Below are 13,494 nucleotides of genomic sequence, written 5' to 3'. Positions count from 1 at the left end.
TTGTTCCCCTGGTCATCACAGTTTTCATGATACAGAGCTGAGTTAAAGATGTCGGTTATTGTAAGTGCAAAATTGCACACAAAATATAAAGCTGAAGCTAAGGTAACTTGATTTTCGGTTCTGTTGAGAGATCATCAGCTGCAACTAAATTCCCTGGTCTTTGTTTGGCTCCTTCTTTGATATTCTATGTTGGTTTGGTTGGCAGCTGGATCTGAAATTGGTATGTCATCATGTAATTTCTCCTTTGATTTTACTTCAATATATAAAACTATATTCATCATCCTACGCAATAATATTATTGGTCTCTCATGACATACATACACATATAAATATATTTTGGCATTCTGCTCAGCTTTGGATTTATGAGTTTCAAGAATTATTACATCACAGATTATGATTTTGTTCTTGCCAATATTGTTAATGGCAGGGTAGACATGGATCGAAAGAGAAAGAGGAAGATTGTGACAACTCTAGTTGCAGTAGAGTTAGAGAAACAACGTTTGTGTGCATCCATGATGTTAGTAATTGTCATATAGATCCAAGGGAGCAAGAATTTTATTATGATCCCCGCATTGAGAATAATGTAGATCATGGCACTATTGATACCATTGCCGCATCTGACCAATGGTCTGTATGGAGGGATAATTTGGCTACTGAGATGTGTATAGAGCAACATACATAAGTATTTGTTGATCATTTGAATGTACTCAAAACAATTTTCGTGTTATTACTAATTTTGTGAATTTTTGGACTATTTTTATGGTATCTTCGTGTGATTTCTTATTTTTAATTTTGCTTGCATTTTTTTTTATAATTAAATTTAATTATTTTTTATATTAAATAATTTTAATAAATTTTGTTTGAAGTCCAATGCAGTCCATCCCATACTTGTACCAAACAACGGACTGGACTTTAGTCCAGTGCAGTCTAGCCCAACTTAATGTACCAAACAACTTATTAAAGTCCATTTCAATCCAAGCCAAACCAATCAAATACTCCAAGCCCAATCCTAATCAGTCCAGTCCAGCCTAGCAAACATGGCCTAAAGTAATAAAAAAGGACCACATAGGACTACAAAATCTTTTATTTTAGCAACATAACATAAATATTTTCCAGACGAGCTTTAAATTTAGTTCAAGTAATTTGAAAGTTAAAGGACTTCGTTTATATATTGGCTGGGCTTAACTCTTCCCACTCGGAAATGGATAAGCATTTATGCCTAATCTAGATAACATGAATGGAAGTTTATGTCACTTTCATCACTTAATAGTTTAACGTAACAATACCATCCCCGGCTCGTCTCCGATCGAGTATTTTGAAAAATTTGTGATTCCCGTACCCAACCCCGTTTCACCTCAAAATCTCCTCTCGTTAGGGTTTGAGACCCGACGGAAATTTTTGTCATCTGTAGGTGGGGATTGGGGAGGGGGCGGGGGTGGGTTCGTCAATGAAGTAGGTGGTTTTTGGGGATTTTTTTTTTTTCATAAAGTTATTTTAAAAATATCTTTCATTTTATTTTTAAGACTAAAAATAAATGGTGAATCCAGTTGTCAAAAAATTATACATGTGATGAATTTTGAGCAAGAGTATCACCAGCTAACGTAGTGATCACCAGCTAACGTGGTGATATCGTATCACTCTATAATTTCTTCTTAGTTCAGGGATATTTTAGCAATTAACTCCTTTGATATTTTTGTGCAAATTGAGGGGGGAGGGGGGGGGGTTTCCAAATTAGTTTCTCATTAATTTATTTTTTTAATTGGGTTCTCATTAATTAATTTGGCGTGGGCTCGTTCATTTATGAAAATCATCAATCCTAGTCTAAGCCCACGGCACTAGCCGGGCAACTAAATAAGTCGAGATGGGCCCATCAGCCAAATTTGACTTATGAAAATCATCTCTCTCTCTCTCTGCCCTCTCATGTCTCTCCCTCTCCGTATCTCTCTCTCTCTCTCTCCTTTTCTGTTGTTAATTTCAATTTGGCTTCTAATTTTCTGATTTTAATTTTTAATTTTTTTAAATCTTAAAAATAGTTTGGAGTTCAATATCAAACAAGTTTTTAGATCTTAAAATCATCACTATTTGAAAACTCATGTTTTAAAAAAAAAAAAATCATAATTTTTGAATTTACTTTTCTGAGTAGGATGCCAAACAGGGTTTAATTTGCAGAATTATGATTTATGTATTTTTTCCATTTTTTATAAAATGAGTTAAGCTTTACAATCCCGATCCTTTAATCACAATCAACTAATAAAAATCAAAGTCGTAAATTAAACATGTTAACTTGGAAAGTCCAAGTAAACGATGCAGTTTCCTGCTTCTTGCATTAATAGCCATCACTTCAAATCCAAACTTGACAAAACAACAAATTTTATTGTAAGAGGAGATGGTGGCCAGGATTGATCCAGGATTTCAAATTTGATTGAGCTAAATTTAATTTACATATAAACGTATTAAGTAGATAAAAAAATTCAATAGTATGATGTAATTTCATTGATAACAACAAATAATAATACACCTAATAAAGAGGAACATAAATAATTTCTTCTATTTTTTTTATTTTTTATTTTTTCACTGGCTGTGCATTCTTTTTTTTCTCTTATTTTTTGGTGGGGCTACGTTTGCTATTAGCCATGACTTGAAATCCACATGCGTTTGTCGTGTCTATTAAGACGTCTTATCACCTATGTTTTTTTTTTAAACAGATGGATGGCATTTGAATAAGCACTCTTCTTATCCTCTTTAAGTCGCCATACCCGCATAAACTTTTTTTTTGGTCAAACGGAAGGAATTTATTAAAGCTGAATTGTAATGTTTACATCATCAGCAAGAGTGTCAAACAACCACTTAGGCCAAAGTTGATCCCATTTAAACTTTTCACCCACACGAGATACATGCGCTGCTACCAGATGAGTCGCCGCATTGCACCTACGATTCACAAAAGTAAAAGATACCTGACCCACATGAGAAGCCAGTAACTTAATATATATCATGAATAATGTCGTCAATAGCAGTATCCGTCTTCATGTTACCATGTAACAACGCAACAAGCTGTTTACAGTTAGTCTCCACCATCATCCTAGTAACCCACGCCTCCAAACCCCGTCACCGCCTCTGGCACTGCTTCCACTTCCACAGCCAAAGCCGACTGGCACGAAAACCCACACACCCCCTGCCATCTCCATCCAGCCATTACTGTCTCGAGCCACCCATCTTGCTCCACCCTTCATGTGCGCTTGCGTCCAAGCACCATCGCAATTAAATTTCATCCAACCATCAGCCGGTTTCTGCCATATCTGGAAGTCACTACGATCCCACTCTGGAGGTCTCGGTTGATCATGTATAAGCGGTATACTTGCCTGTCCTGCTACCACAAACTCTACAATTTGCTTTTGACATCTGAGAGCAATATCTTGTGGGTGTATATATGATGCCCCTCGAAAATTGCAGCATTTCGATTCTTCCCTAACCTCCATAACCCAGTCGCCAACCATTGCAAAATATCCTGATGATTGTCCTCCTTCCCATATTTTTGAAGGAGCTGCCAGCATGATAGAAAATCCCCTCCTTCGAGCAACCTTGTATCTAACTGCAAAGGGCTAGTGAACCAGAATACCCTTGCGAATTCGCAATGGAAAAAAAGATGTACTTGAGATTCCCCTCACAACCACAGAGGGCACAAACATCCTCAAGATCAACACGTCTTCGTTTAAGATTTTGGCACACCGTCAGAGCATTCAAACAAGCTATGAAGCTTCTAATTTTTGGCGGAACCTGTAACTTCCTGTTGAGGCCCAAAAATCCAAAGTTGAGCCCAAATAAATTTCCGGCCCAACACAATACCTTATTAAGAAAAGACCCGATTTGGAGCACGCGAAAGTTCATCATTCACGCTTTCACAAGCCACGACCACGTGCCATGCCAAAAAAAATATGCATTTTATCACGTTAAGAATTAAAATGAGCCTATAAAAGGCATTGGCTCTACAAGCCCATGCTAATTATTCCGTCAAACATTATGTCTATTTTCAAAGGCGATAAAATTCAAGCACGCCAATCCACATGTCATGCCAAGCAAGAAATCATTATTTCACACATAGCCACGCTACAGGTTTAAGTAGGCCCAAGCCACGCAAATTCCCTAGGCTTGCTCGAGTGGGTTGTGGTATGGATGGTAACGAGTTTTCATGAGGCCCACTGATGAGCCGAGAAATGGAAGTTTTGGGCTGCTTAGGAGCCCCAAAACTCAAGCCCATTTCTTGAGTGCAAATATATGGGTAAGCATAAAAGAGAGAAGAATTGGCCCAATACTCTAGAAAATTGGCCCATCACCTTAATAAGATAGCCCATAACTTTAGGAAATTAGCCCATTCTCTTAATGGGCTAACTCATCACCTTAGGAAGGCCCAAATAGCCCAAGTGGCTTAGAAAATATCCAAAAAATCTCTAGCACATGGTTTGAAATGAAACCAAGATAAAAAAACCAGGAAATGTTTGTACGCTCAGGCTGCTGGGAGACACCAGTACATGACCAAAGACAAACACAACGCAAGCCATCAGAAAAACCAAAGGGAACTCGTACGTGTAGGAGGAATACCCATTAGGCAAAACGACTCTACCCATTCTCTTTTCCTCTGTAAGCTCTATTTTGAAAACCAAGGGAGAAAGCAGGTGGCGCGTCATCCCCATGGGAAGGTCCAGCCTTACAAAAACCTTGGAACCCCAAAGAGCCAGTAACACATCCGCTCTGGTTAAAGAAATTTCACCAAAAAGGAGTGAATGGAAAGAAGCAAAGGAAAAGTTGGAATGGTGGATTGATAGAATTAGGGTTCTAAGTGCCTATAAAAAGGAGCTTCTTCTACCCAACAAACATCATCCACAACCAGATAGCCTTACTCCCAAAACCCAGCAATTTCGCGCTCAGCCCATCCTTTTCCCTTAGTTTTCCCTCTTGGCAAGTTGTTCTAACACTTGACAAAGTCTCTGTCAAGCTGCCGGAAAAAGCACTCGAGCCACCCTTACCAATAGCTCATTTGTCAAGGAGAAGGTCTCGTAGCTTATGGCACTGGCTCTCCAATTCATGTTCCTTAAGGCTCAACGCATTAACAACAACTCTTGTTTAAAGGGGACTTGGGATGCATCTTTATGCTACAAGCAGCTCGTACTATAAAAAAAGTGTGTGCTACAACTTCTTTTAAGTATCCAGTGGGAAGTCCACGCAAGGTCCTAATAAGACACATGCTCAAGCCCTTTCAGCACGCTACTTAAGGTAAAAAAATGATGTTTCCTTTGCAACCTTCAATCATTCGCAAAACATCTTGGGTAGTTGGGTCTGTCAACTCGCAATCAAACCACTCTAGCCAGCCCTTAGGGATGCTGCAAAGGTATTGAAAACAAAAATCAAGTTGCCGTCGGAAACATGCATTTCTTCTATACAGCACCTAGATATAAGAGTAGCCTCCAAAGCTTACCTAGTGCCTATGATCGAGTCTTGGAAAGTGTTTCTAAGCTATGAAGGTAGTCGTCCATTTTTCAACCCATCGTGCAAGGGGAAATAGGCCATCACTGATCACAGAAGTCATTGTGACTTATTACGTGAATCCCTACAAGAATTGCCAACAAAGAATATGATGTAAAATGGCAAAGCATCTCTGTGTTAAAGCCAAGAAATCTCCACACAAGCATGCAAGCAATATGAATTTCACAAGCCAAGCCAAGCCAAGGAAGCTATCTCATGCCAAGCGGAATGCATAAACAAAAATATTTTCGAAGCATCATGCAATCTATTACTCGAGCTCATGACAAGCAAAGCTCCCATTCCACTCTCAATCAATCATTCCAGCATACCTTTTTTCACAAAGCAAGTGTTACAAACTGAACACTACTTACCTCCTAGTAACCTTTTTCACAAAAACAAAAAAAAATCCCTATGAGTTACACGGCATTCTTGCAGACCCATCATACACATGTTTATATCTACCCTTATAAAGCCAAAAAATAAATAGTTATCCATGTAATAGCTCTAAGTTCATAAAAAGAAACCAATGGTGCTTTCCTCAAGCTTTCAACAGCCTCTAATCCTATGTTTTAATCATGCAGTTACAAGCATACGCTCGTGATGCATATAATTCAACAACAATCAAAAGGGCAGCCAAGAACGTAGCACACGCAAAATATACGGCAAGCATGGCAAGTCAAGCTCACGCCAAAGGAAACGCTTAAGCAAATATCCAAGCAGCATGCAATTTACCCATGGCAAGCAAAAATTCTCATTCCATGATCGACAAGCAATTCCCATGGCAAGCAAAGTCTATCCCAACAATCCAAAAAATTCAAGCATTGCAAAACATACATTCTGTCAATTTCTTAACAACTCTATTTCTCGCGACATGGGAGAAAGCCCAAAAGCAATCAAGCACGTGTTCACATGAAGAATGAACCTAGGCCAAACACCAGTCTATGTTTATTCCTACAAAGTCAAAAGAAGGACTCACAATTCCAGCAGATGAGCAAAATTACTTACCAAAAGACAAAGATAGAAGTCTAAATGTCCAAGATACGAAGCCGGTGCGCTCAAAGCTTCCAGCAGCAAGGAATGCGACATAAGCTTTCGGCACCTTCCCCTGCCTGTGCCAGAGACGTATGCATCTACATAGAAAAAGCGCATCATGCAAAGTTCAGCCTTTTCACCAGCTCAAAAAGAGTCAACACATGATGAAAAGGAGGAAGAAAAATAGAGAAAAGAAAAGGATGCAATCCATACCAACAATTTCTTCTCACAAAGTTCACACTCTTCCAGCAGCTTGTCAAAAAGAAAGAAATCAAAAAGGGGAAACCCAAAAACTGACGAAAACCCTTCCTTGCTAACGATTACTCCAACAAAAGATGGATGGGTAGTGGGTGCTTGGCTGCCAAAACAAAGAGCAAAACTCGTGGGTATGGAAAGCCCAACAAACCCCTCAATAAATTCAAGAAATTGCAAGAGAAAAGGGGCATACCTTGTTATTCCCCTCAAATGATAGCCTCAGATGCACCAAGAAAGAAGGAATTGGGAATTTTGCTAGAAAAGTTTGCATAGAAACAATCTCGTTCGCAACAGCAAGTGGGTTTCTTCATGCGGAGGATGACGGAGTCGGGTTCGGCACGAGCTCCCTTCTTACGGCTAAAGACAGGAGGCTCTTCTCGATCTCACTCTCTCTCGCTCTGAGTTCGTTGGAGGAAGAAAAGGAAAAAGAAGATGAAGGTGATGGGAAAGGGTTACTCTAGTGCGCGTAAAGATGAAAAAGGAGGAGGAAGTTGGAATCTGGGAAACCACAAATAATTGTTGGAGCTTATGAATTTGATTTGTGGATCAAGTTTAAATATTTGACCCATTCCAGCACCTGTTCATGGCCCTAATAATTAAGGGGGCTAATGTTGAGGCCCAAAAATCCAGAGTTGGACCCAAATAAATTCCCGGCCCAACGCAATACCTTATTAAGAAAAGACCCGATTTGGAGCATGTGAAAGTTCATCATTCATGCTTTCACGAGCCACGACCACGTGTCATGCCAAATAAATATGCATTTTATCATGCTAAGAATTAAAATGAGCCTATAAAAGGCATTGGCTCTACAAGCCCATGCTAATTATTCTGTCAAGCATTATGTCTATTTTCAAAGGCCATAAAATTCAAGCACGCCAATCCACATGCCAAGCAAGAAATCATTATTTCACACATAGCCACGCTACAAGCTTAAGTGGGCCCAAGCCACGCAAATGCTCGGGGCTTGCTTGAGTGGGTTGTGGTATGGATGGTAACGAGTTTTCATGAGGCCCATTGATGAGCCCAAATATGTGGGTAAGCATAAAAGAGAGAAGAATTGGCCTAATACTCTAGAAAATTGGCCCATCACCTTAATAAGATAGCCCATAACTTTAGAAAATTAGCTCATTCTCTTAATGGGCTAACTCATCACCTTAGGAAGGCCCAAATAGCCCAAGTGGCTTAGAAAATATCCAAAAAATCTCCAGCACATGGTTTGAAATGAAACCAAGATAAAAAAAACCAAGAGATTTTTGTACGCTCAGACTGATAGGAGACTCCAGTTCATGGCCAAAGACAAACCCAAAGCAAGCCATCATAAAAACCAAAGGGAATTCGTATATGTATGAGGAATACCCATTAGGCAAAACGACTCTACCCATTCTCTTTTCCTCTGTAAGTTCTATTTTGAAAACCAAGGGAGAAAGCAGGTGGCGCCTCATCCCCAAAGAGCCTGTAACCCATCCGCTCTGGTTAAAGAAATTTCACCAAAAATGAGTGAATGGAAAGAAGCAAAGGAAAAGTGGGAATGGAGGATTGATAGAATTAGGGTTCTAAGTGCCTATAAAAGGGAGCTTCTTCTACCCAACAAACATCATCCACAACCAGAGAGCAAGCTTCCTCTCTTACTCCCAAAACCTAGTAATTTCGCGCTCAGCCCATCCTTTTCCCTTAGTTTTCCCTCTTGGCAAGCTGTTTTAACACTTGACAGAGTCTCTGTCAAGCTACCGGAAAAAGCACTTGAGCCACCCTTTTCTCTTTTTCCCTCATTGTCAACCAAAGCTTTCTGCAAAACCCCTTCTCTCCAACCTTAATACCCCATCTTTCCCCCTAGGAACACTTAATTTTCTCTTTAGTGCTAAACTCATGACAACTTTTCTCCCATGCCACAAGCCTCTCATGCCAAGCTAAGATTCTACCTGTTAGCACTAAGAATCTATCTGTAAGCAGTTGTTGTTTTTGTTGGTGAAGGTAAGCAGGATGCTTCCTAAGGCTTCACTACCCTTTCGAAGCATTCTTGGGGCCTGATTCTTGAACTCAGGCACAGGGGGGTAATTTCACCTATTTCTCTTTTCGACAGCCCAAGCCTATTCGTCAGGCTGTTGGAATAAGAAGACCCCCACACTTCCAAATACTTGTCCAAAGCTGTCTTTGGTTATTCCTAACACTAGGTTCCCCCTGCCCTTGTCTCCCCAACTCCCCATTTCTTTGTCAATATTGGGCTACATCATAAGCTGACTTAACAGTAAAACTGCCATGCTTCGTAAAATGTCATATGAACTTGTCTGGGCAACCCCATCGGCTAGTCGCCAGTCCATTTATCAGCTTGGCTTCCGACTCCATAAATAAACGTTCCACCTCAGTGCCTCTCTATTGTTTCATAACTGGGTCAATCAAATCCCTCACATATATTGGCATGTCAGCATGATGTGAGATGGTTCTGAAAGTATACGGGACTGGTAACCATGGATCCTCTTTCACTCGAATGTTGTCACCATTGCCCACCCTTCATCTTAAACCCACAACTAGAACACTGCGGCCCTGCAGAATACCCTTACAACCCCAAGATGACCCACGAACTATTCCAGCTGATAGAAAGCTTCCTCCAGACCATACCCTCATAAACTTGCCAACTTATTAAATGTACGAGCATACTAAGGGCTCGTTTGGGAGTGCTTTTGGAGCAGCGAAAAGCGCTTCTAAATGAGTAAAAGCACTTCTGTCTTTTAAAAATGGTGTTTGGCAAAAATTGCAAAAGCACTTTGGGTGAGATCCAAAAGCACTTGGAGTGGTTTTGGAAGAAGCACTTGAGAGGTGCTTCTTCTTAAAAGCGCTGCAGGACAAAAACAAGGGAAGCACTTGGCTCTCTTTAATGAAACTTTTAAAATGCCGAAAATACCCATATTTAATTTTTTTAAATGCCAAGATACCCTTTCTTTCCTTTTTCTTTTTTTTCTCTCTTTTTATCTCCTATTAAAACCAAAACACTACCTGCGAAAAGGCCAATAGACGCCAAAACACCCATGGAAACCTTTAAGCTTCTATTAATCCATCACTATCTCTACATTTCACAACTTTTTTAAGCCGTGTTTTTATTTTGGAATCCTGTTCATTTTTATTTCCTATGTTTATTATAATATTTTGGGAAAGCACTTTTAAATGTGACATCCAAACGACAAACTGGTTCTTTGTAGAAGCACTTATGTCATAAGTGCTACTGGCATAAGTGCTACTGACATAAGCGCTTCGAGAAGAAGTACTCCCAAACGAGCCCTAAATAAATTTATAATGGATTGCGAGTTAAGAAACTAATTTCTAATCAAACTACTGTACATCGAGTGGGAAACAAACTTGATATTAGTTTCTTTGCGATGCCTTGATAAAATCATTATGAAATAAGTGTGGTGCTAGGAAACTTTGCTCTAAGAAGACCCGAAGGAAAAATCCCAGCCGCCACTCTCTTTAGGGGACGGTGGCCTCCCTCCCTCCCTCCCTCCCTACCCACCTCCCCTTTCCTCTCCTTCCCTCCCTTTCACTCCCATTCCTTTTTTTCTCTCATGATCCTTCTTTGTTTTTTTGTTTTGTGATGTGGAAGTAGTCACCGTGAAACGCTATCGTCGCCATGAAATAGTCATTGTTTTTTGGCCCACACCTACAAGAAAGATCTCTGATTGCATTGGACTTTGGTTTAGTCAGTGCGACACTATGGCTCTATGGCTCTCTTCGAGTTGCTCGATAGGATGTGGAGTGGTGGTCATGCTTTTTAGTTTGTTTAAGTCTAATAATTTTCAGGAACTCTTTAGGAGTTTGTTGTGGTTTGTCTTATCTTCAGGTTATTTTATTTCTATTTAGCTTTGGTTTTCAATAGGAATTTGTTGTTTCTACCGTTGCGTGACAAATCTGTACTGCAGGTTTGAGTACAGGTGCTTCTAGTTGTTTAATCGGAGATTTAGTCATCTTTAGATCAATTCAACATGTTGTTGCGTTTTGGTCACTGAAGAAGATTTACCCATATTCCAGTACATCGTTGCTTTGTACTTTTATTTGTTTATCACTAAAAAACTATCGCTTATTCTAAAAAAAAAAATTAAATAAAAAAAATGTGGTGCTATTTATAGGCTTCTAGGACCACCGCTAAATTAATAGGATTGGAAAAACCAAAAGACAAAAGACTCAAAAAATGAACGGGTACAAGTTATAAGAAATGAAAAGTGTAGACACACCATAATTTCTCACTAAACTAATAATAATAATAATAATACAATTAATATTAAAATCAACCAACACTATACACTCTTAACAACTTGACATTCATGGCCCGTTTCAGTTTACTGGATTTCTAACAAAACCAGTGCACTCTCTTGGTTGCCACGTTTTGTGGCTTAACATCTCTCTCTCCTGTCTTTCATACTACTTTACCATAAGTTTCTAACTGAAAATGGCTTCATTCAGTTATACCACCTTACACAAGGATGGTAAATGGCCAGATTAACAGGCTGTCCTTACTATCATCCAATCATGTTTCGCCACCTCTTAAAAATAATTCTGAACTTCTTCCAGTTAGAGACGTATATAATTTAAGAAATTCTGAAAATTATAACCAAGCATTTTTTTAGCTGCATTCATCTCAACCTCTCCTTCCAGGATTTCATGGGTCACAGGGAGGAGGTAAGGTCCAAGAACTTCAAGTTTTGAATAGATATTTGATATTAATCCTCTTCGTTTCGATGTTCTTGATGCATGAATTTTTTTCCTCCATGTTGAAGAGAGAGATTATTTTCCTCTTGTTCAATGTTCATGCATTCTTCTTTAAATTACTCTTTGTTCTGATTGCTTTTTTTTTAAGAGAATTATCTTTCCTGTTTTTATTTGCCTATGCAGATTAATGAGATTCTGTTTCTTCATATTTTCTCAATTTTATTATTGAACTTTATGAAGAACTAGAATTTATTATTTGAAAGTTGTGTAAAAATTTCCTTATCGAAATCGAAGCTCTATTTGATTTTGATTCGGACATTCTTATCTTAGCAAAACCCGGAAAATTAATATGTAAACTTGTTTACAATTTTGCAATTATAAGTTTTGAGACAAATATTAAAACCAAAATGATGTTTTATATTTTCGCTAAGAAATCTTTCAAAGTGAAAAAACCTTTCGAGAGTTTTGGCTAAGTAATTTTCTCATCACTTGGTATTCCATTATTGTGGTATAGTTCTTATATCTTGTTCTTTCTCATTTTTCTTCATTCGTTTTTACAAAGCTGTGTTTTACTGGTTGGTGTTTCATGGTAAAATGAATTCAAGCTTGTTACCCTTCTCTCATTTGTACTTGGGATTAAACAAAAGGCTACTTAAAAAAATATATATATGAGTAAATGAAACCACAGAGTATGAGAACGAAGCTCCTTTGTGCTTCCAATCTTGTTTGTATGAAATTTTACTTGTAAGCAGACAAAACAAAGCAGCACCAACGTATGTATGTTGTGTCCTTAGAAAAATATCTTATTTCGTCTGTTAATTGTTAACCAATACAAGCTCAAGATGTCATCCCCAGCAGGATAATATCTTACTTATCTCTGTACTGGATTACTATTCTATACGTGCTTATGTACAACAGTCGTTTTCGGATGGCAATGTGTGAATGTGAACAAAATGTAGTTTTCGACATCAAAGCTTTCCGAGATGTATATTGAACACTAGGTTTTCTGCATTTTGCAGAAAAATGCTCGGAGGTCTGTCCCTCAGTTCGGAGGATGGGATCAAAATGGCCCAGATCCTACAAACTACACCGTGGTGTTCACCCAAGCTCGTGCTAACAGGAAGCAAAACAAGACAGACTTGACTGAGTTCAAGCGCAACAGCCTGGGGAATGAACAGGAATTCTTGGCTGCTCATTCTCAACATGGTCATCATCAACAAGACGATTCTGTCATGGTAAGACACTACTTTTCCCATCCTTACTTCTGCAACGTTATTGTCATCTTTTTGCTAATTAAGTAACATAGGTTAAGAACCCGTTTGGGACTCCTTCTGTAGGAAGCACTTCTACTCATAAACGCGTTTTCAAAAAGTACCTCAATTAAAACAAAACCAAAAGGAAAAATAAGATGAAAGCACAATTCTGCTACATAAGCTTTCTTTCTAATTTTATTCACATTTATTTTCATGCAGAGGAAAAAGACGATTCTGACCTACATAAATTGCTGTATTAGGCCTTGATTTCCTAAGAATGGGAGTAATTTATCCATTCCTGTCCTTTGTAATCTATTATCGACATGTAATCTTATAGACAAGACTCGTTCATCAATCTTTGAGTGAGCAATATACATTCTATTTTAGTCCATACCGTTGGATTTGTTTGTACTTATTCATTGTGAACAAAGTAAAATAGATAAGAAAGAACAGAAACCATATCATACAATGACGGGATAATTTCCTAAGCTTCTTTGAAGGGAGTCAAATCATGATTGACGCTCTGTGCACCCAAACAATTCCAGATGTGATGCTGGAGGGCATCTTTCATGATATTGCTGGGCTTGTGAAGGATATCTGCAGTGTCTTTTTCTCATGTACCGCGATGTTGTAATATGGCAGCTCATGATTTTGCTGGTTTTGCAGCAAAAGTTGGTGGCGCTTATGTTTGGCATGCGTGGCCACCGTTTCGGCTTTCTCCAACATTAGCAACTGAGTG

The 13,494-nt window shown here is 38.8% G+C and overlaps 1 protein-coding gene and 1 long non-coding RNA gene across 2 annotated transcripts; both read left to right on the top strand.

Annotated features, from left to right (window-relative positions):
• LOC109948581 lies at positions 129–490 on the top strand. Its single transcript, XR_002271237.1, has 2 exons — positions 129–220; positions 428–490. It is a non-coding gene; the product is annotated as an uncharacterized LOC109948581 (long non-coding RNA).
• On the top strand, positions 11,455–13,022 carry LOC18780549. Its single transcript, XM_007213284.2, has 3 exons — positions 11,455–11,472; positions 12,522–12,737; positions 12,975–13,022. The coding sequence occupies exons 1-3, from the start codon at positions 11,455–11,457 to the stop codon at positions 13,020–13,022; spliced, it is 282 nt and encodes a 93-aa protein (XP_007213346.2).

The sequence above is a fragment of the Prunus persica genome, chromosome G4 (genome assembly GCF_000346465.2).
Source record: "Prunus persica cultivar Lovell chromosome G4, Prunus_persica_NCBIv2, whole genome shotgun sequence".
Lineage (NCBI taxonomy): Eukaryota > Viridiplantae > Streptophyta > Magnoliopsida > Rosales > Rosaceae > Prunus > Prunus persica.
Note: the sequence above shows the minus strand (reverse complement) of the source record. Positions and strands in the feature narration are given on the sequence as shown.